General features: G+C 47.2%; 1 protein-coding gene across 1 annotated transcript in view; it reads right to left on the reverse strand.

Annotated features, from left to right (window-relative positions):
• SBK1 (SH3 domain binding kinase 1) overlaps positions 1-15,163 on the reverse strand; it is a 90,960-nt gene extending 75,797 nt beyond the window's left edge. The window contains exon 1 of the mRNA XM_058157513.1: positions 15,074-15,163. Coding sequence (XP_058013496.1) covers positions 15,074-15,135 — 62 coding nt within the window. The 5' untranslated portion in view covers positions 15,136-15,163. The remainder of the gene's footprint in view (positions 1-15,073) is intronic.
• Between the last annotated feature and the right edge of the window lie 7,283 nt (positions 15,164-22,446).

Here is a 22,446-nt window from a genome sequence, read left to right on the forward strand (position 1 = left end):
AGTCACGGGAGCTCACCCCGTTACGCGGCACTAGGGATTTGAACCGCTGAACTGCCGACCTTTCAATCGACAGGCTCAGTGTCTTAGCCACTGAGCCACCACATCCCTTTATTGTTGTATCACGGAGACCTAATATTTTAAGCTGAAGGACCAATTTCCTTCTCTCCTGGAAGGACAACTTATCCTCTGATTTAAAAGAGCAATAAAATTTGCATTCGTTTTTTTTTTTCCCCATTCACATCAATGTCAAGGTTGAGCAAGACAGAAACTTCCTATTTATTTTTAATAAGTACATTTAGATCTGTATATCACAGCGGTTTTCAAAGGCTGGGCTGCCACAATGACCCAGTGGGACTGGCACAGGAGCAGAACAAGAAGGCAATGCCGATCAAGTTTTTTAAAAAATGGTATTCTCCCAAGTTGCTTGGAGGGCCCCCCCCCCACTTCTCCCAAGGGGATCTGAACCATTCCTACTGCCTGTTTCTTAACTCAGTGAAGCTTGGAAGAGGCTGCTTTGCTTAAGGAACCCTAGAACACAGAATAATAAGCTTGGAAGAATCCTTGGAGGTCTTCTAGCCTAACCTGCTGCTCAACGGGATGGGACAACTTGCTGCAGCCAACTCGCTGCGGCCAACTCACCGAGGGACAACTCGCTGCGGGTTAACAATTTAACAATTCTATTTAATTATTTAAAATAAATGAAAAAATATTTTAATTTTTGCCATGCATATTTCATTCTGTCCCTCCTTTTGCATGCTTTCTTTAATGAGGCTATTCCATCATTTCTTTGATAGCAATAGCACTTAGACCTATATACCCTTCACAGTGCTTTACAGCCCTCTCTAAATGGTTTACAGAGTCAGCACATTGCCCCGAAACAATCTGGCTGCTCATTTTACCCACCTCGGAAGGATGGAAGGCTGAGTCAACCTTGAGCCTGGTGAGATTCGATCTGCCAATCTGCCGGCAGACGGCGATCAACTGAAGTAGCCTGCTGTATTGCACTCTAACCACTATGCCATTGCGACTTATAGTGTAACTCTTGTCCCACAGCGAGTTGTCCTGCACCCTGTTGCCTGTGGCAAGTTGCCTGCAGTGAGTTGGGCATGGTGACTTGCCCGTGGTGACTTGGCCATGGTGAGTTGGCCATGGCGAGTTGGCCGTGGCAAGTTGGCCGTGGCGAGTTGGCCGTGGCGAGTTGGCCGTGGTGAGTTGGCTGTGGTGAGTTGGCCATGGCGAGTTGGCTGTGGTGAATTGGCCATGATGAGTTGGCCGTGGCGAATTGGCTATGGTGAGTTGGCCGTGGCAAATTGGCCGTGGCAAGTTGGCCGTGGCGAGTTGGCCGTGGCAAGTTGGCCGTGGCGAGTTGGCCGTGGCAAGTTGGCCGTGGCGAGTTGGCCGTGGCGAGTTGGCCGTGGCGAGTTGGCCGTGGCGAGTTGGCCGTGGCGAGTTGGCCATGGTGAGTTGGCCATGGTGAGTTGGCCATGGTGAGTTGGCCGTGGTGAATTGGCCATGGCGAGTTGGCCGTGGTGAATTGGCCGTGGCGAGTTGGCCGTGGTGAATTGGCCATGGCGAGTTGGCCGTGGCGAGTTGGCCGTGGTGAATTGGCCGTGGTGAATTGGCTATGGTGAGTTGGCTGTGGTGAGTTGGCCGTGGCGAGTTGGCTATGGTGAGTTGGCCGTGGTGAATTGGCCGTGGTGAATTGGCTATGGTGAGTTGGCTGTGGTGAGTTGGCCATGGCGAGTTGGCTATGGTGAGTTGGCTGTGGTGAGTTGGCCGTGGCGAGTTGGCCGTGGTGAATTGGCCATGGTGAATTGGCTATGGTGAGTTGGCTATGGTGAGTTGGCTATGGTGAGTTGGCCGTGGTGAGTCGGCCGTGATGAGTTGGCCATAGCAAATTGTCATAGACCCTTGCTCAAGCAGGAGGCCTTATACCATTCCAGACAAATCCAACGTATCCCTCTGATTCCCCTTACCATTACCAAATGGTACCATGACTTCCCCTTTCCCATTACCAAACTAGATAACATCATCAAACTAGATAACATCATCAGTGCTAGTAATGAAACGCCTGCAAGCAAATGACCAAGCTCAGAGAGCACCAAGGACACCACCGTTCAAAACCTAGGCTACAAATATTCTCTCATCAATTCTGAGGTTTCTTCTCATCACTTAAATCCCACATCCTGCTTCCGAGTCACCAACCATTCAGCTCGAAAGTCAGCTACACCAGCAGAGAGGTTTGAGACTGCCAATTTCTCTTTGTATTTTTTTTTTTACGACCTTGGAAAGTATTCATTTGAAAGAAGCCCCCATCCATCACCATCTGCTTGGCACGATCATATCCATTTAAAATAGAGGTTATGGCCATCACCCAGCAGGAGGGGCAGCGATGGAGCAGCGGGAGATTACCGGCTCATGGAGCCTGGATGGGAAGGACATTGGATGGACTGGTTAAAGTTTTGGCTTTGGTTGGCACCTGGCTGATGGCAGGGCAGGATTATTGAAATAGAAGTAGAGAGATAACTGTCCTGAGCTGTGGACTATAAACCCCCCTCAGGTTCAATACAGGTAGTTCTTGGCTTACAATAGTTCATTTAATCATCTTCATTTAAGGCAGTGCTTCTCAAATAGTGGAGCAGGGGGGCTCATAAAGGCTGTTGACCTCGGCAAACACTGTCATAACAAGCTAAGCCCCGTGTTTACAGTCGCGCGGGGGGGCGCGAAAAATATTTTCTTCTTCCTAGGGGGGCATGACAGAAAATAATTGAGAAGCACTGATTTAAGGTAAAGATTCCCCTCGCTCATATGTGCTAGTCGTTCCCAACTCTAGGGGGCGGTGCTCATCTCCATTTCGAAGCCAAAGAGCCAGTGCTGTCCGAAGACATCTCCATGGTCACGTGGCCGGCATGACTAAACCTCAGAGGTGCATGGAACACTGTTCCCTCCGCAAAGGTGGTCCCTATTTTTCTACTTGCATTTTTTACGTGCTTTCAAACTGCTAGGTTGGAAGAAGCTGGGACAAGTCACGGGAGCTCACCCCGTGACGCGGCACTAGGGATTCAAACTGCCGAACTGCCGATCCCATAATCCCTTGAGGGGGTGGAGCCTGGACAACCGAATGGAGCTAGCAGAGTGTTTGAATGGCCGGATGCCCTTTCTGTCGCCAATGCAGAGTTTTGTTCATCAGATAAATTCTCAGTGTGCCCAGAGAAAGCGATATCTGCCTCTAGCTGGGACCGAAGAGTTCATTTAGTGAATGTTCAAAATTACGATGGCATTGAAAAAAGTGACTTATGACTGTTTTTTCACACTGACAACCGTTGTAGCATCTTCACAGTCACATTCAGATACTTGGCAACTGACTCATATTTATGACGGTTGCAGTGTCCCAGGGCCTTCTGACAAGCAAAGTCAATGGGGAAGCCAGATTCACTTAACAGCCATGTTACTAACTTAACCACGGCAGTGATCCACTTAACAACAGCGGCAAGAAAGCTCGTAAAACGGGGCAAAACTTCCTTAACCTCTGTCTCATTTAGCCACAGACATTTTGGGCTCGATTGTGGTCATACATCGAGGACTACCTGTATTGGAAAGGATCAGAAGGAATTTGAAGTGATCAAGTTGAAATCTACAGTATAGTTAGCCCTCAACCTACAACAGCGGTGAAATTCAGGAGGTTCTGACAGGTTCTGGAGAACCGGTAGCAGAAATTTTGAACAGTTCGGGGGGAACCGGCAAATACCACCTCTGGCTTTGCCCCAGAGTGGGGTGGGAATGGGGATTTTGCAATATCCTTCTCCCAGGAGTGGGGAGGGAATGGGGATTTTGCAGTATCCTTAAAAAAGAATTGTCAAATACCTGACCTTCGGACCTTCCGCTGCGAACTGAAAACATATCTGTTTGTTCGTGCGGGGCTTTCTTAAATTGTTTAGTTTTAAATTTTAAATTTCTCTCTGGTTTTAATTGGGGTTTTTAGATTCTTAACTATTTTAATTTCGGCCATACTGTATAATAAGTTTTTTAATTTTATTTGAACTGTACATTGTTTTTTTTATTTTGGCTGTACACCGCCCTGAGTCCTTCGGGAGAAGGGCGGTTTATAAATCTAATAAAATAAATATATAAATAAATAAATAATATCGGCCATTTTGTTGCCAAAATCTGAAAGATATCCCAGTAGGAAAATATCTGAATTTGCTTTCTTCTTTTTACTCCAAATATAATGCTCCCTTCTGAGAACTATTGTTTTCCAAGACAACAAAAAAGAGAGTGTGTTCTTAGCACAATCTGGGCCTTTTCCCAAGCGCATGAGTTTGCCCTGCCACATCTGAGAAAACCTCGCCAGGGACTTTCGGCACCTCCAAAATAATTCTGCAAATTGGTTTGGCTGGTGGCTCACGCCTATGCACTCCTATGATTAATTGAATAAGCCACGGCGACTGAGTTGTGAGTTCACACATCATCACGCGAAGCCCAAATCGAGCCAACCACCTCTGCACGAGCTGAATACTTTATAATTGTCGGATAATTTTCAGCATATGGCTTTATGAACCAACAGGTTGTCCACTGCTGAGTTTAAACGACCCCCAAAGTCAGGAATCTAGGAAATTTTGTTCATGTTAGAGACAAGACAAGAATCTTGCTATTCCTCTTAGAAGTAGCCTTCAATATTTTGGGTTCTAAGATGATTTTATAATAATAATAATAACAGAGTTGGAAGGGACCTTGGAGGTCTTCTAGTCCAACCCCCTGCCCAGGCAGAAAACCCTACACGATGTTATCTTCTTAAAAACAGGAAATTCCTTTTTAGTTCTAAGTTGCTTCTCTCCTTGATTAATTTCCACCCATTGCTTCTTGTCCTGCCCTCAGGTGCTTTGGAGAATAGCTTGATTTCTTCTTCTTTGTGGCAGCCCCTGAGATATTGGAACACTGCTATCATGTCTCCTTTAGTCCTTCTTTTCATTAAACTAGACATGCCCAGTTCCTGCAACCTTTCATATGTTTTAGCTTCCAGTCCCTTAATCCTCTTTGTTGCTCTTCTCTCCACTCTTTCTAGAGTCTCAACATCTTTTTTACATTGTGGTGACCAAAACTAAATGCAATATTCCAAGTGCGGCCTTATAAAGTGGTATTAACACTTCATGTGATCTTGATTCTATTCCTCTGTTGATGCAGCCTAGAACTGTGTTGGCTTTTTTGGCAGCTGCTGCACACGGCTGGCTCCTATTTAAATGGTTGTCCACTAGGACTCCAAGATCCCTCTCACAGTTACTACTATTGAGCAAGGTACCACATATATGGTACATGTGCCTTTTGTGGTGGGTTGTGTTGTTGTTGTTTTTTGCCTAAATGTAGAACCTTACTTTTTTCACTGTTGAATTTCATTTTGTTAGATAGCGCCCAATGTTCAAGTCTGTCAAGATCCTTCCGTATCTTGAGCCTATCTTCTGGAATGTTGGCTATTCCTGTTTTAAGACGTGCAGATTTTACAACAGATTAATAGAGGGAAATGCAATTAGACCTTGACATACAACAGTAATGGAGGTCTGCAGTTTTACTAAAACCCAGAAGTTCTAGTTTTCAGCAAAACTATCATGAAATGCAGTCATGTAACTAGAGCATGTTGCAACCAGTGGTAAATTTAGCAGAGCATATAGGATTTAGCATATAAAGCATGGTTGCTCAAACTGGGTATGTCTAGTTTGATGAAAAGAAGGACAAGGGGAGATATGATGGCGGTGTTTTAATATCTCAGGGGCTGCCACAAAGAAGAGGGAGTCAAGCTATTCTCCAAAGAACAATTAATGAGTGGAATGACTTGCCTCCAGAAGTTGTGGATGCTTCAACACTGGAAGTTTTTAAGAAGAGATTGGATAACCATTGGTTTGAACTGGTGTAGGATTTCCTGCCTAAGCAGGGGGTTGGTCCCTTCCAACTCTGTTATTCTGTTCTATTCTACCCTACTTTACTCATTCTATTCTATTCTACTCTACTCTACTTTACTCATTCTATTCTACTCTACTCTACTCTACTCTATTCATTCTATTCTGTTCTATTCTACTCTATTCTACTCTACTTTATTCATTCTATTCTATTTTATTCTATTCTACTCTACTCATTCTATTCTATTCTACTCTACTCTACTTTACTCATTCTATTGTATTCTACTCTACTCTATTCATTCTATTCTGTTCTGTTCTATTCTATTCTATATTCTACTCTACTCTACTCTATTCATTCTATTCTATTTTATTCTATTCTATTCTATTTTATTCTATTCTATTTTATTTTATTCTATTCTATTCTATTCTATTCTATTCTATTCTATTCTATTCTGTTCTACTCATGCTATGCTATGCTATGCTTTGCTTTGCTATGCTATCCTGATTACTGTATATTTTTACAGGGAAATCGGTGTTGTTTCTGCTTGGTTGCTCCATTGCATGACTTCAGATTATATTCCTAGAAGACTGACATTTTCTTTCTTCTCTTCTGCCCTCAGAAACAGCCAAACATCACACCACAAATCTTAACAGATAGCAATTCGCTCTCTATCCCCCTCTAGGTAGGAGAAAAGATGCGGGGGGGGGGGAGATGAACCGTGTCACCTGCTAATTTTACATGTCATGGAAGTGCAAAAAAAGATGAGCGAATTGGGCACGCACACGCAGACATGAACACACACACACACACACAAAGGCAACTGTGCTGCTAGAACTTCACACTCCGCAGAGCCAGTAACCGATACGTGGAAAGGAACAGTTGGTCTTCATCTCGTTTCCTGGCTGTGAAAGATGGCATCAGGATTGAGGATTAATTGCACACAGGAAGAAATCCCCACAATCAGAAAAAGAGACAGTTGGGCTATTTTGTCTAAGGGCAAAGCTTCAGGCAAAATGCACAGTTGGTATATGCATGTATGCAGATACAGGTAGTGTCAGCATTCCAGAAAAAAGCCCTCCACAAGTAAAACTCTGAAGCAAGCATCTTTCAAAGTTCTTTTACTAGGATAGGTAAACTGGCACATCTGGGGAAATCCGAATCTGAGATATCCAGGTTTTCGCTCAATAAAACAAACTCCAAAACCACCCCCCTGACCCGTCTGCCGATCACATGCTCCAATCGCCAACTGTCCCATCTCGAGACATCATAACATAACATCAGAGTTGGAAGGGACCTTGGAGGCCTTCCAGTCCAACCCCCTGCCCAGGCAGGAAACCCTACACCATCTCAGTCAGATGGTTATCCAACATTTTCTTAAAAATTTCCAGTGTTGGAGCATTCACAACTTCTGAAGGCAAGTCGTTCCACTTATTAATTGTTCTAACTGTCAGGAAATTTCTCCTTAGTTCTAAGTTGCTTCTTTCTTTGATCAGTTTCCACCCATTGCTTCTTGTTCTACCCTCAGGTGCTTTGGAGAACAGCCCGACTCCCTCTTCTTTGTGGCAGCCTCTGAGATATTGGAACACAGCTATCATGTCTCCCCTAGTCCTTCTTTTTGTTAAACTAGACATACCCAGTTCCTGCAACCGTTCTTCACTCCAACCACTCCTTCTCCAGATGCAGGACTGGCCTGACCTTGACCGGCAGGAAGAATGTGTCAGGGTTCCAAGGAACACCCCCAACGAAATAAAGCTCTGAGGCTTGAGGTTCCTCAGAATTCCAATTTATTAGAGATGTCATGTTGGCACAGCTGGGAAAACATGAAACTGAAAGCTTCCAGGTTTTCCACACCCAGTTGGCAGTTCACAGCCCTGCCCCACACCCGCAAGTTCATCACATTGTCCAATCAACTCTTCACACTCAATTGGATACAATCTTCAGGCAGTCTCTGTCAGACGCAGGATGTCCTTGAATACAAAATGTTGTTATGACTAACTTTTTACCGCTCCAACAACAACCCCACTCCCAACTTCCCCAGCTAAAATATGTGGCAGTGAAGAAGCAAAAAAAAAAAAAATCCTTCCAAAACTGACAGAATGTTATTATGTCTAATGGGCCTCCCTACTAAATCCCTCCTCCTACTTTCCCACACATGAGAAAGTGGCAGCGTGGAAGCTTCTGGCCTAGTATGGCTTCCAAAGCTGACAGATAGTTCTCGACTTACCACAATTCATTTAGTGATCTTACCACAGCACTGGAAAAACGTGACTTGTGACTGTTTTTCACACCTACAACCGTTGCAGCAACACCCATGGTCACAGGATCAAAACTGAGATGCCTATTGATGACAATCGCAGTGTCACCCCGGAGTCACGTGATTCCCCCCTTTTACGACCTTCTGACAAGTAAACTCCATGGGGAAGCCAGATTCGTTTCACAACCGTGCTCCTAACTTTATAGCGGCAGAGATTCACTTCACAACTCTGGCACAAAAGGTCATAAAACGGGGCAAAACCTGCTTCACCAACGTCTTACTCGGCAACAGAAATTTTGGGCTTAATTGCAGTCATAAGTCGAGGACTTCCTGACTGAGCCCAAAATTTATCACTGACACCGACACTGGCAGTGGAGTCGGACAGTGAGGAGGCTGGGGAGGAACATGGGCCAGTCCTGGAGTTTGGGGAAGGCTCAGACGAGGGCTCTGCGTTGGAGGCAGAGATGGGGCAAGGGCCATCTGGGCGTTATGCGTGGACTCCAGAGCCTCCAGAATCGGACATCAGAGAGGTAGAGGAACAGGAGGAGCCTGTTCCTAGTGCATGTATGCGCAGAGCTGTCAGAAGGCAAGAACAGTTAAAACAAAAGGGACGACTCCGGAGTAAGGCCTGGAGATGATTGGCTGCTCCCATAAGGCTAAAAAGAGAAGCAAATTCAGGTGGGACCTTTGCAGGAAAGCAACATTGTTAACTCTGTTCCCAGTCGGTATTTCTGTTTGATTCTGGACTCTGTGGGGCTTTGCCAAGTAGGTCTTTGGCAGCGTGTAAGGGAGATAAAGGTTGGTGATTATCCCGAAGGACTTCTCCCAAAGGACTTTTTACAACTAATTGGGATTCAGCTGTGAATGAACATAATTCACAGCTGTTGCGATAAAAGAAGTTTTTGGGACTACTCGTGTGTTTTAATGACTCAGGAAGCCTAGTTCACAACAGACTACCTCTTCTTTGTGGCAACCTCTGAAATATTGGATCTTTTTTTCATCAAACTAGACATACCCAATTCCAGCAACCATTCTTTGTATGTTTAACTGTCCTTTATAAGTAGGGAGATGTGTCCTGAACTAGTCTAAGCGCACATGGCAGGCTCTGAATGCAGGAGGTTGGGAAAAGGGGTCAACAGATCCCCTGAGGAACAGTCCACAAGTCTTAAAGTTGCCAAGGTTGGCTACTCTGACTTAGATATCTGTGGAGATTCTCAGTCATCCAGGTCATGGTTGTCCCAAAGATGGTTTTTCAAAAGGCGACAAAACACTGGACTGTGTTTTTCCTTTTTTGGGGGGTTCTGTCACCTAATGTGATGCCTAGTAGCAGCTGTTTCTTCACTAGCTTCAGTTGTTGGAAGGCAGGTGAAGAGTGAAGCCACATCGTAAAAAACAGCGATGGGATTCAAGTAATTTAACAACCGGTTCTCTGCCTTGTGATTTCTTCCAACAACCAGTTTGCCAAACTGCTCACAAAGTTAACAACCGGTTCTCCCGAAGTGGTGCGAACTGGCTGAATCCCACTACTGGTAAGAAACCATCGCCTTATCCGGATCTGGTTTTAGTTTCGAAACCTTGCCGAAAACATCCTGTGAATTGTTAATGTGATGGGTGGTATGCTGATGGTGGTGCCTTGCTTCCACCACCAGGGGCGAACTAAAGCAACACGTTCAAACGTGGAACGATCGCCTCCACCGTTTCGGACTCCGCCTCAACATCAAGAAAACTGAGTACTTAGAGACTCTTCTGTCCTCCCTCGCCTCCATCTGAATGATGGCTTAATTAGCCGGCACTATCAGCTCTGGCAGCAGAATAGCCACCGTTTGCCAAGAGCCTTCGTTATCTTCCACGACGCTGGTGAGTCACCCAGAAACAAACTTCAGCTCTTAGTCAATCAGTGGATTTGCCTGTTACAAAGAGACACAGCAGCTCTCGCTGCCTTTTATATCCTGTGGGGTATGGCTCCATGACTCTGAACTTCCTAGGCTTGCCCCACCCTTGCTTCTGTTGTTCCCTCCTCTCCTGCCTACGAAACCTAGGGTTCAACCAAGCCTGGTTGCTGTCAGCTGGGTCTGCAGGCGTGGCCTGGGGGGTGGGAAGAGTCAGGGGATGGAGGCCTCGTTATCTCTTCCACCTGGCCTGTTTCTGGCTCCTGGAGCTGAGCCAGGGAAGCCGGTGCTCCCGAGGTAAGTCCTGACGGCCCTTCCCCCTCACTGTCCAAGTCACTTTCTGGCAACAGACCCGGCTCCAAGTCACTTTCTGGCAGGAGGGCCGTCTCGGGGGGCGCAGACACAATAGAGACTGTCACCACCCCTGGAATGCTTCAAATCAATGGAGAAAACCTCAAGAAGGTGGACATTTTTCGGTATCAGGGATCCCGAATGACCTGCAAGGTCCCTTCCAACTCTGTTAATCTGAGATTGGACAAATGAGTTTGAACATGAGAGTTTGGTCCGTCTGCTCCTACTCCACAGCCCCCTTGGTGGTTCTCTTCCTCCATCTTTCTCCTTCCTGGTTTCAATCAAGCCATGTCCCTCCCTGCAGCCTTCGAACACAGTTGTTAAAGCAGATGGTCCCAAGAGAAATAAATTCCTGTAATTCAAGCCGCTCAATTAAAGTTGACAATTGCAGACTCCGGCACTAACGCGTATCAGTCGGGAAGGCTAGAAAGGGGTAGAATTCTCAAATGTTGCTCTGTTCGGTGTTTTTATGCAATTCTTTTATCGTGGTAATTTGGGGCACTTTCTGTCCGAGAATTGAAGACGGTGTGCGAAAAGGGCCTTTCCAGGGGTGAAATGTAAAATGTGTTACTACCAGTTCTGTGGGTGTGGTTTGGTGGTAGTGGGGGGGTGGTAATGTGACTGGGTGGACATGGCCAACTTTTTTTTTTTTATTTTTAAAAGCATTTTTTCTAGAACCTCTTTGGACGAAGAACTTGTAGAAAAAATGCTTTGAAAGGGTTCTGACGATCCCAGCTGAGTTGCCTGATTGCCAGAACCCTTTAAAAGCATTTTTTTACAACCTCTTTGGCCGAAGAGGTTGTAGAAAAAATGCTTTGAAAGGGTTCTGACAATCCCAGCTGAGCCGCGCGATCATCAGAGGCTTTTTCTTTTTTTACTTTTAAAAGCATTTTTTCGGCCGAAGAAAAAATGCTTCTAAAAGTAAAAAAAAACCTCTGATGATCGCGCGGCTCAGCTGGGCATTCAGGAGGGATGGGGGGGGGCAGGGTTTTTTGCTACCGGTTCTCCGAACCACCCGCCACCATCACTACCAGATCAGGCGATCCGGTCCAAACTAGAAGCATTTCACCCTTGATTCAGAATATCATTTGTGCTTGAAGTAGCGACGCCTCATAGAAACTGGAGCACCATTTAGCATTACAAGAATCCTCGTGGCTTGAAAAAATCCACCTTCTCTCTTCCCGTCATCAAATATTTTTTTTAAAATCTCTCGTCGTGCCCCCATTCTGTCTCTCAAGCCGTTTCCAATTCATCCACCTGTGCTCAAGTACGAGCGAGGTGTATTTCTGAAAAATCGACACCTATCTGAAATGAATTCCAAGCTCGGTTCGCACCGCTATTTTAAGCAGAGGTGTGGGCAGTGCCAAACCCCCCCTAAAAAAAAACCCCAGGAGATCAATCTAATAAGTAAATAAGCTGGGTTCTGGAGGACAATTTAGCACCAAATAATCCACCATGTTGCTCAGGGTTTCTTGACGTTTCTCAGCATTTTAACACCTTCTGGCTGAGAGGTCAAGCTGTTAACAAGCAGGTTTAGCTCTCACACGGTCCGATCATTGATAATTTGAGCCAAGAGGAAAACTGGGCCAGCAATGGGACACCTGCTTTGCTGCTGGCTTGATTGTACAGTCCCGTGCTAAAGGAAAACTAAGAACGTGTCATTCTTCGGTTGGATTCACACCAGGGGTAGGATTCAAAAATTTTAGCAACCGGTTCTCTGCCTGGTTGCTAGGTGGGCGTAGGCCATGGTGGGCTTGGCCTACTCGGCCTCCTGCACCACGGTGGGGGGAGGGGGTGTTTTCACCCTCCCCAGGCTCCAGAGGTTTTTCTTGAGCCTCCGGGAGGGTGAAAACAGCCTCCCCTGGGCTCCGGAGACGCTTCAGAGGCCAGAAATGGGCCCATTTCCAAACTTCCGGTAGGCCCGTTTTTTGCCCTCCCCAAGCTCCGGAGGCTTTCCTCGAGGCTCCAGGAGGATGAAAACAGCCTCTCCTGGGCTCCAGAAGCCCTCCAGAGGCCGGAAATGGGTGTGTTTCTGAACTTCCAGTTGGCCCGTTTTTCACCTTCCCCAAACTCCAGAGGCTTTCCTCGACCCTCTGGGAGGGCGAAAACAGCCTCTCCTGGGCTCTGGAGGCCCTCCGGAGGCCAGAAATGGGCCAGTTTCCAGATTTCCAGAACTTCTGGAAGGCCCGTTTTTCACCCTTCCCAGACCCCTGCACTTACATGGCATCCAAAACGGACCACGTGGAGACTCCTGGGAGGGGAGGGGAGGACTGGGCGGGGCCATCCAGTCCTTGCAACCACTGGTTTAGCGAACCAGATGTAAAATTAGCATCCGGTTTTCCCGAACTGGTCCGAACTGGCTGAATCCCACCCCTGATTCACACGATATGCAAAGCTGAACTCTTTGTGATTTCAAACCATCTGTCTGAAATGGTATTACATTTCCTGCTTTGAGCAGGGGATTGGACCAGAATAGGGGTCCCCAACTCTGGTCCATGGCATGCCAGCAACCAGGGCGTGCAAACAAACTAAACCCTATCCATGGGATGCAGGCAGCGTACAGCTCCACACAGACAAAACCTCTCTCCATGGAACCAGTCCCTAGTGATCAAAAAATGGGGGGCTGCTGGACTAGAAGACCTCCAAGGTCCCTTCCAACTCTGTTATTCTGTAACTCTGAGTCCATGGACCACAGTATGCCAGGGCCCCTGTCCGCCACCATCTACTGAAGTTGCCCAAGTCACATTCCTTGTGTCGACGACAACTATCTAACCAATTTTCTCCACTGCGGTCCCCTTCCACTTGGGCCTGCCATCTTTCCCAACACCAGGGTCTTTTCCAAGGAGTCCTCTCTTCCGATTTGGTGGCCAAAGTAGTTGAGCTTCACCCTTGGTATCTGTCCTTCTAAAGAACAGTCAAGGTTGATTTCCTTTAAGATGGACTGATATGGGCAGATCTTAATACTGGGCTATTCAACAAATTATGGTCAAGTAAAACTAGTTTAACCTGATAGGGGAACGATCACCCTAGTACAGTGACCTTTTTGTCGTCACGTGCTGAAAGTGTGTGCGTGCGTGCGACAGCGTGTTCACACTCCCGCACCAATAATGCAATGCACGCATGACCTCCCCCGCCCCCCCACACATGTACGCACGACCTCCCTGCGCTCCCTCGCCCCCCGCATGCATGGATGATCCCCCTACGCTCCCACCACCACCCCACGCATGTGTGCATGACACCCCCATGCTCCACCGCTACACATGTGCACGTGACCCCCCCTGTGTTTCCCCCACCCCCCCACGCATGCACACGAGACCCCTGCACATGCACATGAGACACTGCACCCCATGCATGCACACGCATCTCCCGCATGCGCCCCGCCCCAGTGCATGCATGGCAGAGACCCGAAAATCAGCTGGCTGGTGGGAGGCACGTGTGCGTGCGTGGCGGAGCTGAGCTGGGGCGACGGCTCGCGTGCTGTCATTCGCCATCATGATCCTAGTATAAAGTAATTTGATCTTGGAACTAGTCAAGAGACAACATAAAAATGATTCTCTCTTTGGGGAAAAATAGGAGGAGGAAGGCATGCTGGATACATTCGCCGCCTTGAGTTATTTGTAAAAATAATAAAGGGGGGATACCAATAAATACATAATTAGGTAAGCAACGTCATGTCCAAGGGATTCCCCCCCCCCCGACCCATTTCCGATCTAGGAAAAAAAGAGGAGATGAATGATCTGGAGAGGCGGAGGAATGGGGCAACCTGGTTGCATCGAGTCTGCTGGCGATCGAGAAGAGTCACAAACTCCTAAGGAAAAGGATGTAAGGAGTGATGTCATCTCTACGCTCTGATTTAAAATTGGCTGGGCATAAAGCCTCGAATCTCTGCAGAGGAGAGAGAACCATGGCAACTCTGCTCCTCTGAGAAGTTTCAACAGGCTTCTGAACCAGGGTTTATTAAGCTAACTTCATTATTTTGCATTCACAGCCTGCAACTTAGACCGACCCCAAATTGCTAAGCTAAAAAGGTACGCCGGTTGGGCAGGCAGTTCTGGGTATTAGAATTAGAACAACAAGAGTTGGAAGGGACCTTGGAGGTCTTTCTAGTCCAACCCCCTGCCCAGGCAGGAAACCCTCCACCACTTCAGACAAATGGTTATCCAACCTCTTCTTAAAAACGTCCAGTGTTGGAGCATTCGCAACTTCTGCAGGCAAGTTGTTCCACTGATTCATTGTTCTAACTGTCAGGAAATTCCTCCTTAGTTCTAAGTTGCTTCTCTCCTTGACTGCTTCTTGTCCTGCCGTCAGGCGCTTTGGGGAATAGCTTGACTCCCTCTTCTTATATATGGTGGAATAATAGTCTGATCTGGTCTAAGGGAGGCTTTTAATTTCCTACCATTTGCCCCGGTGAAATGGGCCACAGAGCCCGCTTGCCATATCAGACTATTGTATTTCTAGGATGGGAGAAACAAGGGCAACGGTGTCCCTGAGCACTTATAGACAACCTACATGTGTTATCCCTCAAAGCATCGTCATCATAACCACCCTCCCTGCACGGTGGGAATCTGGGATCGAGGTTTAGGATTTCCCCATTTCTGACCTTGCACCCGAACATCAGAATACCTCTCGACTCCTGCAGATTTGCCTACCGCGCTTTGCACAGGCGCGCAGAGAAAGATCAGGACCCTACCTGTTGGATTGCAAAGGCTGGAGCTCCTCCTTCTGAAAGCAGGTGAAGCAGAAGGAATCCATCTCTCCAAGGAAGCAAGGCAAGGGGCGATCCTGGCTGGGCCACACCTGACAGACATCAGCATTTTGCAAGGAATGGGAAGGGCCTTCCACGCTCAGCTGTTCTAGCCCAGCTTCCACCGAGGAACATTTCGCACTTTCGCTTCTCCAATTTCCTGCTGCCCCTTCCAGGGTGCAAAAGGTCCCCCTGTTATGGGGTCACCCAGCTGGAGATGGAAACCGGGAACTTCAGAGCCAGATGCTTTGTAGGTAATCTAGCGAATTCCTTGACAGATCCCGGCTTCCATTGAAGAGCGGCTTTTCCTTGAAAATCGGGGCCGCCTTCGGAAGACCTTGCTTAGCAGGTTTTGAGGGTGCTCTTCCTTGGAGAACCTTTGCCGTTGACGTCTTCTTGGCAGCAGGTCAGAGAGGCCTCTGCTTCTTTTCTGGGTCTTCTCCTCTTGTTAAACCTTTCAATGGCCTCTTCAATGGTTGCGGGCACCGGCTTCCAAAGAGACCCTAATTCCAGAACCAGAGAAGAAGTCAAGGAAGTTCTCTCAAATCATCAGCCAGAAAGCTTGGAAACAAACTAGAAACAAAGTCTTCTGCGATTTCTCCCATGGATGTCTCTGCTGGTGACTTCCCCCAAAAAAGTGGGTTATTACCTGCTGGAGATGTTTATCTTTGCTGACACTGGTTCTTCCAGAGATGATGGGGAAAGTCCCATTCAGCCCAGGTAACCAAGCCAAGCTTTGCCCTGCGGTCTTCCGGACATCCTAGGACAACTTGCCATGGAAAGTTTTCGTCTCCTTTTGGGAAGGGAAGACACTGACCTTTTGGGTGGAGACAGCCAGCTCTACGCTCTGGACCTCTTGGTTAGGAACAGGAGAAGTGATGCCTTGGTAGAAGGTAGCACCTCTATGAGCATGTGTGTATGTGTGTGAGAGAGAGAGAATATGTGTATGCCTTTGCATGCACACACACAGAAGAGGAAGGAAGGGAAGGATTCACCCTGGGCAGCCAAGGCTAAGTTCCATGCTCACAGTCTTTTTTTTTTTTTTTTGCCCTGGGAATCAAAACTTCCAAGACCTGCTGAATAGACCGAGATTCACAGGGCTGTCTGGTTGACCGAGCAGCCAGCTCTCTCTCTGACAGATAAAGCAGGCAGGGTATTAATAGCTCCAGCTTCACGCGGTGAGGCTGGAGGGTTAACTCTTCCCCTGCCGCAGTTCTGGTCCACATGCCTTGAAGACTGAAGAGCAGCCTTTGTGCCTTTCTCTCTCTCTCTCTCTCTTAGAGAGAAGGGGGGGTCTCGGGATGACCAGTCTCTGCAGGCTGGAGCAATGGGGTGCCCCCCCTTTTTTAGCTACTCATGCTCCCGGTGCCTTTGACAGCAGCCTTGCCTGAAGGAATGGAAAGGGAAGAAACACGACAATAAACATAACTGAAAAACTGATTAGCTAAATCGGGTTACAGGGCATGAAAAAGGGGGTCTTAACTCAGCTAGGGGGACGTGGTGGCTCAGTGGCTAAGACGTTGAGCTTGTCGATCGAAAGGTCGGCAGTTCAGCGGTTCGAGTCCCTAGTGCCGCGTAACGGGGTGAGCTCCCGTTCCTTGTCCCAGCTTCTGCCAACCTAGCAGTTTGAAAGCATGTAAAAAATGCAAGTAGAAAAAAATAAGGACCACCTTCGGTGGGAAGGGAACAGCGTTCCGTGTGCCTTTGGTGTTGAGTCATGCCGGCCACATGACCACAGAGACGTTCAATAATAATTTGTATTATTATTAATACAAATTACGTCCTTAAACAAGGACTGTATGGGTTGCTAAGTGACTTGTGCCTTCCTGCTGGCTTCCCCATTGATTTTATTTGTTAGTAGCTGGCAGAGAAGGTGTCCTATGCTGATCACATGATTATGGGATGCTGTGATGATTGGAAATGTGGGCCGGTCATTGAGTGTCCAAATTTAGATGATGTGGTTACAGGACCTTCTAGTTATCTTAATCTACGCATCACTTCATCACTATACGAGCTTCGTCATTTAAGACTTTCAAGAAGAGATTGGACTGCCATTTGTCAGAAATGGTGTAGGGCCATGATGGCGAACCTATGGCACGCGTACCACAGGTGGCATGCGTAGCCATATTGGTGGGCACACGAGCTCACCTCCGGCGCGCATGGGCGCTCATAGGCATGCATGGGCGCTAATTTTTGGGCCTTCTGGGCCCACCAGAAGTAGGAAAACAGACTGTTTCCGGCCTCCAGAGGGCGTCCGAGGGTGGGGGGGAAGGTCGTTTTCACCCTCCCCAGACTCCTAGAAGGGCTCTGGAGGCTGGGGAAAGCAAAAAATGGCCTGCCAGGAATGGGGGGGGAGTGGGGGGGACTGCAAGCATGCACAGGGGCAGGGAGCATAGAATTATGGGTGTGGTCACGCGTGTGTGCAACCCCCTCCCTCCCCACGCTCCTGGCAAAAATGTTAACCTTCACTGGTGTAGGGTTTCCTGCTTGGGCGGGAGGGGGGGATTGGACAAGATGACCTATGAGCTTCCTTCCAACTCTGTTAATGTAAGCCAGGGGTAGTTAACCTTTTTATACCTACCGCCCACTTTTGTATCTCTGTTAGTAGTAAAATTTTCTAACTGCCCACCGGTTCCACAGTAATGCACCGTGTATCGTCATCTGCGCATGCCCCTCGCACATCGTGGATTGGGTTTGGCGGGGGGGGCGCCGGCTAGCAGCTCTGCTTGTCTGTTACAGCTGGGTGGTGTGGGGGGAGATGCGCAAGCTATTCTGGGACGAAGCTTTTTTGTTTGCGATCGCGCTATAGCGCCATTTAGTTTCACTTACGTAACGTGAACGAAACTTATGCGCGGGTGATACAAATAGTATATTTTCAGAAATTTAAATTGCCACGGGGAATTTTATGAAAACCTAATGAAAATGTTTTTAAATAATGCTATGAAATTTTTTTTTAAAGTCAATTAAATTAAAAAAAAAGGAAAATACTTCAGTATCGGACAAAACCCTTACTGCCCACCATGAAAGCTGGAACGCCCACTAGTAGGCAGTAGGGACCAGGTTGACTACCACCGATGTAAACAGTCTCCCTGGGTTTTCTGGGTATGAAAACACTAGTCATCCAATTTATTTGGAGGCTCTTCTACCCAGGCCATTTTTCGTACGACGTTCTAGTTTCAGTTTAACGAACCGTGGTTTCCCATAAATTAACCCAGTTGCCTGAAGTTGCAGAAGATAATCATGAAATAACCAACTGCCCTCCAGCTTAGGGTCCTGTGTGAACGTAACTGCCAATGAGCAAAATAGCTCTGGTCAGAATCTTGGGGAAAAAAAATTTTTTTGCCTTCCTCTAGAGATTTATTTATATGGTTTATGTAAATGTCACTAAATGACCCCAAAGAGCTTCTTTAGGCAAAGCAGAAACAGAGTTTCTGGGCTGAAAACCTTCTGCCAGGGCTTAACAGAATAAAAGAGTTGGAAGGAACTTTGGAGGTCTTTTTTTTTTATTATTTATTTACATTTATATCCCGCCCTTCTTCGAAGACTCAGGGCGGCTTACAGTGTATAAGGCAATAGTCTCATTCTATTTGTATATTTACAAAGTCAACTTATTGCCCCCCCAACAATCTGGGTCCCTATTTTACCTACCTTATAAAGGATGGAAGGCTGAGTCAACCTCGGGCCGGGCTTGAACCTGCAGTAATTGCAGGCTGCTGTGTTCTAATAACAGGCTTCTAACAGCCTGAGCTATCACGGCCCTGAGCTATCACGGTCTTCTAGTCCAGGGGTCTCCAACCTTGGTCCCTTTAAGACTTGGGGACTTCAACTCCCAGAGTTCCTCAGCCAGCTTTGCTGGCTGAGGGACTCTGGGAGTTGAAGTCCCCAAGTCTTAAAGGGACCAAGGTTGGAGACCCCTGTTCTAGTCCAATCCCCTGCTCAGGCAGAAGACCCTATATCAGAGGTGTCAAACTCAAGGCCCGGGGGCTGGATCCAGGTCGCAGGGTGCTTAGATCTGGCCCACGGGACCGCCCTGGAAACAGCGAAGGACCAGCCCGCGGTGCCTCTGCCAGCAAAAATGGAGCTTGGGAGGGCTGCATGTGACCTTCCCGAGCTCCGTTTTTGCTGGCAGAGGGTTGCAGGAGGCCGTCGCAGCCGAAACGGAGCTCGGGAGCCCATTTTCACTGGCAGAGTGCTCGGGTCATCACAGGCACCCTCAACATGAGTGACATCAAACTGGCCACGGCCACCCCTGTCCCCACCAAAGTCAACCACAACCCTGAGGCGGCCCTCAATGAAATCGAGTTTGACACCCCTGACTTTATACCATTCCAGACAAACGGTTGTCCAATTTCTTCTTCAAAAACCTCCAGTGATGAAGCACCCACAACTTCTGGAGGCGAAGGTGTTTCCACTGATTCATTGTTCTCACTGTCAGGGAATTCCTCCTTCATTCTAGGTTGCTTCTCTCCTTGGTGAGTTTCCATCTTTTGTTTCTCGTCCTGCTTTCTGGTGCTTTGGAGAATAGGTTGACCCCCCTCTTCTTTGTGGCACACACACCCCCTCCTCAAATATTGGAACAGTGCTTAGAGCAGTTGTTCTCAACCTTGGTATCTTAAAGATGTGTAGACTTCAACCTTAAGATTTTGGTTACCACCTTTAAAGCGCTCCATGGCTTAGGGCCCGGGTACTTACGGGACCGCCTGCTGTTACCTTATGCCTCCCACCGACCCGTACGCTCACACAGAGAGGGCCTTCTCAGGGTGCCGTCCATCAAGCAATGTCGGCTGGCGGCCCCCAGGGGTAGGGCCTTCTCTGTTGGAGCTCCTAGCTTTGGAACGAACTTCCCCCTGGTTTACGTCAAGTGCCTGATCTTCGGACTTTTCGCCGTGAGCTGAAAACGCACCTATTTATTCAAGCGGGACTGGCTTAAAAGTTTTATTAAATTTTTAATTGGGGCTATTTATATTTTAGGGTTTTAAATTGTTTTAAATTCTGGCCGTCTTTGTAATATGTTCGGTTTTAATCTTGTTTTAATGTGTATATTGTGGGTTTTATTTGGCTGTACACCGCCCTGAGTCCTTCGGGAGAAGGGCGGTATAGAAATCTAATAAAATAAATAAAATAAATAAATAAATAAACTCTTCGACTCGTCATTCTTGTGTCTTTCTGTTCTGGCACAGATTGATCAGGAGAGGGGCATAATTGAAAGCAAATGGTTGCCAGCGTTGAATAACCAGAGGGGAAAAAAATTCTTCAGACAGCCTTCCAAAGCCTCGTCATGTTGCAACAAAGAGAGCGTCTTCTGAGAAATGTTTGTTTGGCTTTTGATGGGCTTTTACAAAGTCCCAGTGAGGGGGTTGCTTGTGAGGGCAGCTCTTTGACAAAAAGGAACTCCGTGCCTCTAATAAATCCCCACTAATGCCAGTCAGTGCCAAGCCCTGGGGTATTGATATGCCGCCGGAGCCAAAGATGAGTTTAATAATATATCTTGCAGAAAGAGATGGAAATTGCAGAAAGTGGATTGACGCACCGCCATTATCCCGGCCTTAATCAATGAACTGGAGAGCTTCGGATTGAATTTGGAAATGTAGCTGCCTAAAAGCAGGTGCTCCTTGAACATTGAGGACTTGTGTGTGGGTGTGCGTGCGTTCGCATGGGCACGCACCCACCAGGGGTGAACTCCAGCAGGTTCTTACAGATTCTGAAGAACCAGTAGCGGATATTTTGAGTAGTTCGGAGAACCGGCAAATACCACTTCTGGCTGGCCCCAGAGTGGGGAGAGAATGGGGATTTTGCAGTATCCTTCCCCTGGAGTGGGGAGGGAAGGGGGATTTTGCAGTATCTTTCCCCTGGAGTGGGGAGGGAATGGGGATTTTGCAGTATCCTTCTCCTGGAGTGGGGAGAGAATGGGGATTTTGCAGTATCCTTCCCCTGGAGTGGGGAAGGAATGGGGATTTTGCAGTATCCTTCCTGGAGTGGGAGGAATGGGATTTTGCAGTATCCTTCCCTGGAGTGGGAGGAAGGATTTTGCAGTATCTTTCCCTGGAGTGGGAGGAATGGGATTTTGCAGTATCCTTCCCTGGAGTGGGAGGAACGGGATTTTGCAGTATCCTTCCCCTGGAGTGGGGAAGGAATGGGGATTTTGCAGTATCTTTCCCCTGGAGTGGGGAGGGAATGGGGATTTTGCAGTATCCTTCCCCTGGAGTAGGGAGGGAATGGGGATTTTGCAGTATCCTTCCCACAGGAATGGGGAGGGAATGGAGATTTTGCAGTATCCTTCCCCTGGAGTAGGGAGGGAATGGGGATTTTGCAGTATCTTTCCCCTGGAGTGGGGAGGGAATGGGGATTTTGCAGTATCCTTCCCCTGGAGTGGAGAGGGAATGGAGATTTTGCAGTATCCTTCCCCTGCCATGCCCACCAAGCCATGCCCACAAGCCATGCCCATAGAATCGGTAGTAAAAAAAAATGGATTTCATCCCTGACACGCATGTGTATAAAACTTTGACAAACTTCAAAGCAGCAATAAAAGTAAAAAGAAAAATAGTAAAAAGAAAAGAAGAGTAGAAGAGAAGTGAACAAAGAGAAAGGGGGGAGGGGAGAGAAAGAGAAAATGAGGGGAAAAGAGAAGGAGAAAAAATATTTAAAGAAGTGATTTCCAATATTCTTTGGAGTTTAACATAGTTAGTTTTCACCCTTCTAAATTACTGTATATAACAGAATTCTCTTTTTTCCTTTAAATATTTTTTTTTAATCAAGAAATTATCCGTTCGTTTTTATTTATTCTCAACAAAAAAAAGCCCATAAAAGTCCTTTTGCATTGAGCACCAAGCACTGATAACTCTTCCACGTTTGGGGGAATCAAGCAGGACCAGTTTTAAATAATTATGAAGAGGCTGCATCTTTCAACCAGGCGCACAACAAACAAACGGATTCAAAATAATGAAAATGCTAGAACATCAAAGACAAACCGTCCCCTCAAATCTTTACATCTCAAAACTACAAACAATACCATACACAAATCTTGCAGTCTAAGGGAATAAAAAAAACAATTCATTTACAGTGGCCCAAACAGGTGCAAAAACAGGAAAAGCAACAAAAGATTGAAGCCCCCATGTCTTAAACAGTCGTGGGTTTCACTTACCTTTGCTACTGGTTTGGAACTGTGAGCTCATGTGTGTGCAACGCTCTCTACATGGGTCTCCCCTTGAAGAGCACCCGGAGGCTCCAACTGGTCCAGAATGCGCGGGTAGTAGAGGGAGCAACTCGAGGCTCCCATGTAACACCTCTCCTGCACAAGCTACACTGGCTGCCGGTGGTCT

Source organism: Ahaetulla prasina, chromosome 14, assembly GCF_028640845.1.
Source record: "Ahaetulla prasina isolate Xishuangbanna chromosome 14, ASM2864084v1, whole genome shotgun sequence".
Taxonomy (NCBI): Eukaryota; Metazoa; Chordata; class Lepidosauria; order Squamata; family Colubridae; genus Ahaetulla; species Ahaetulla prasina.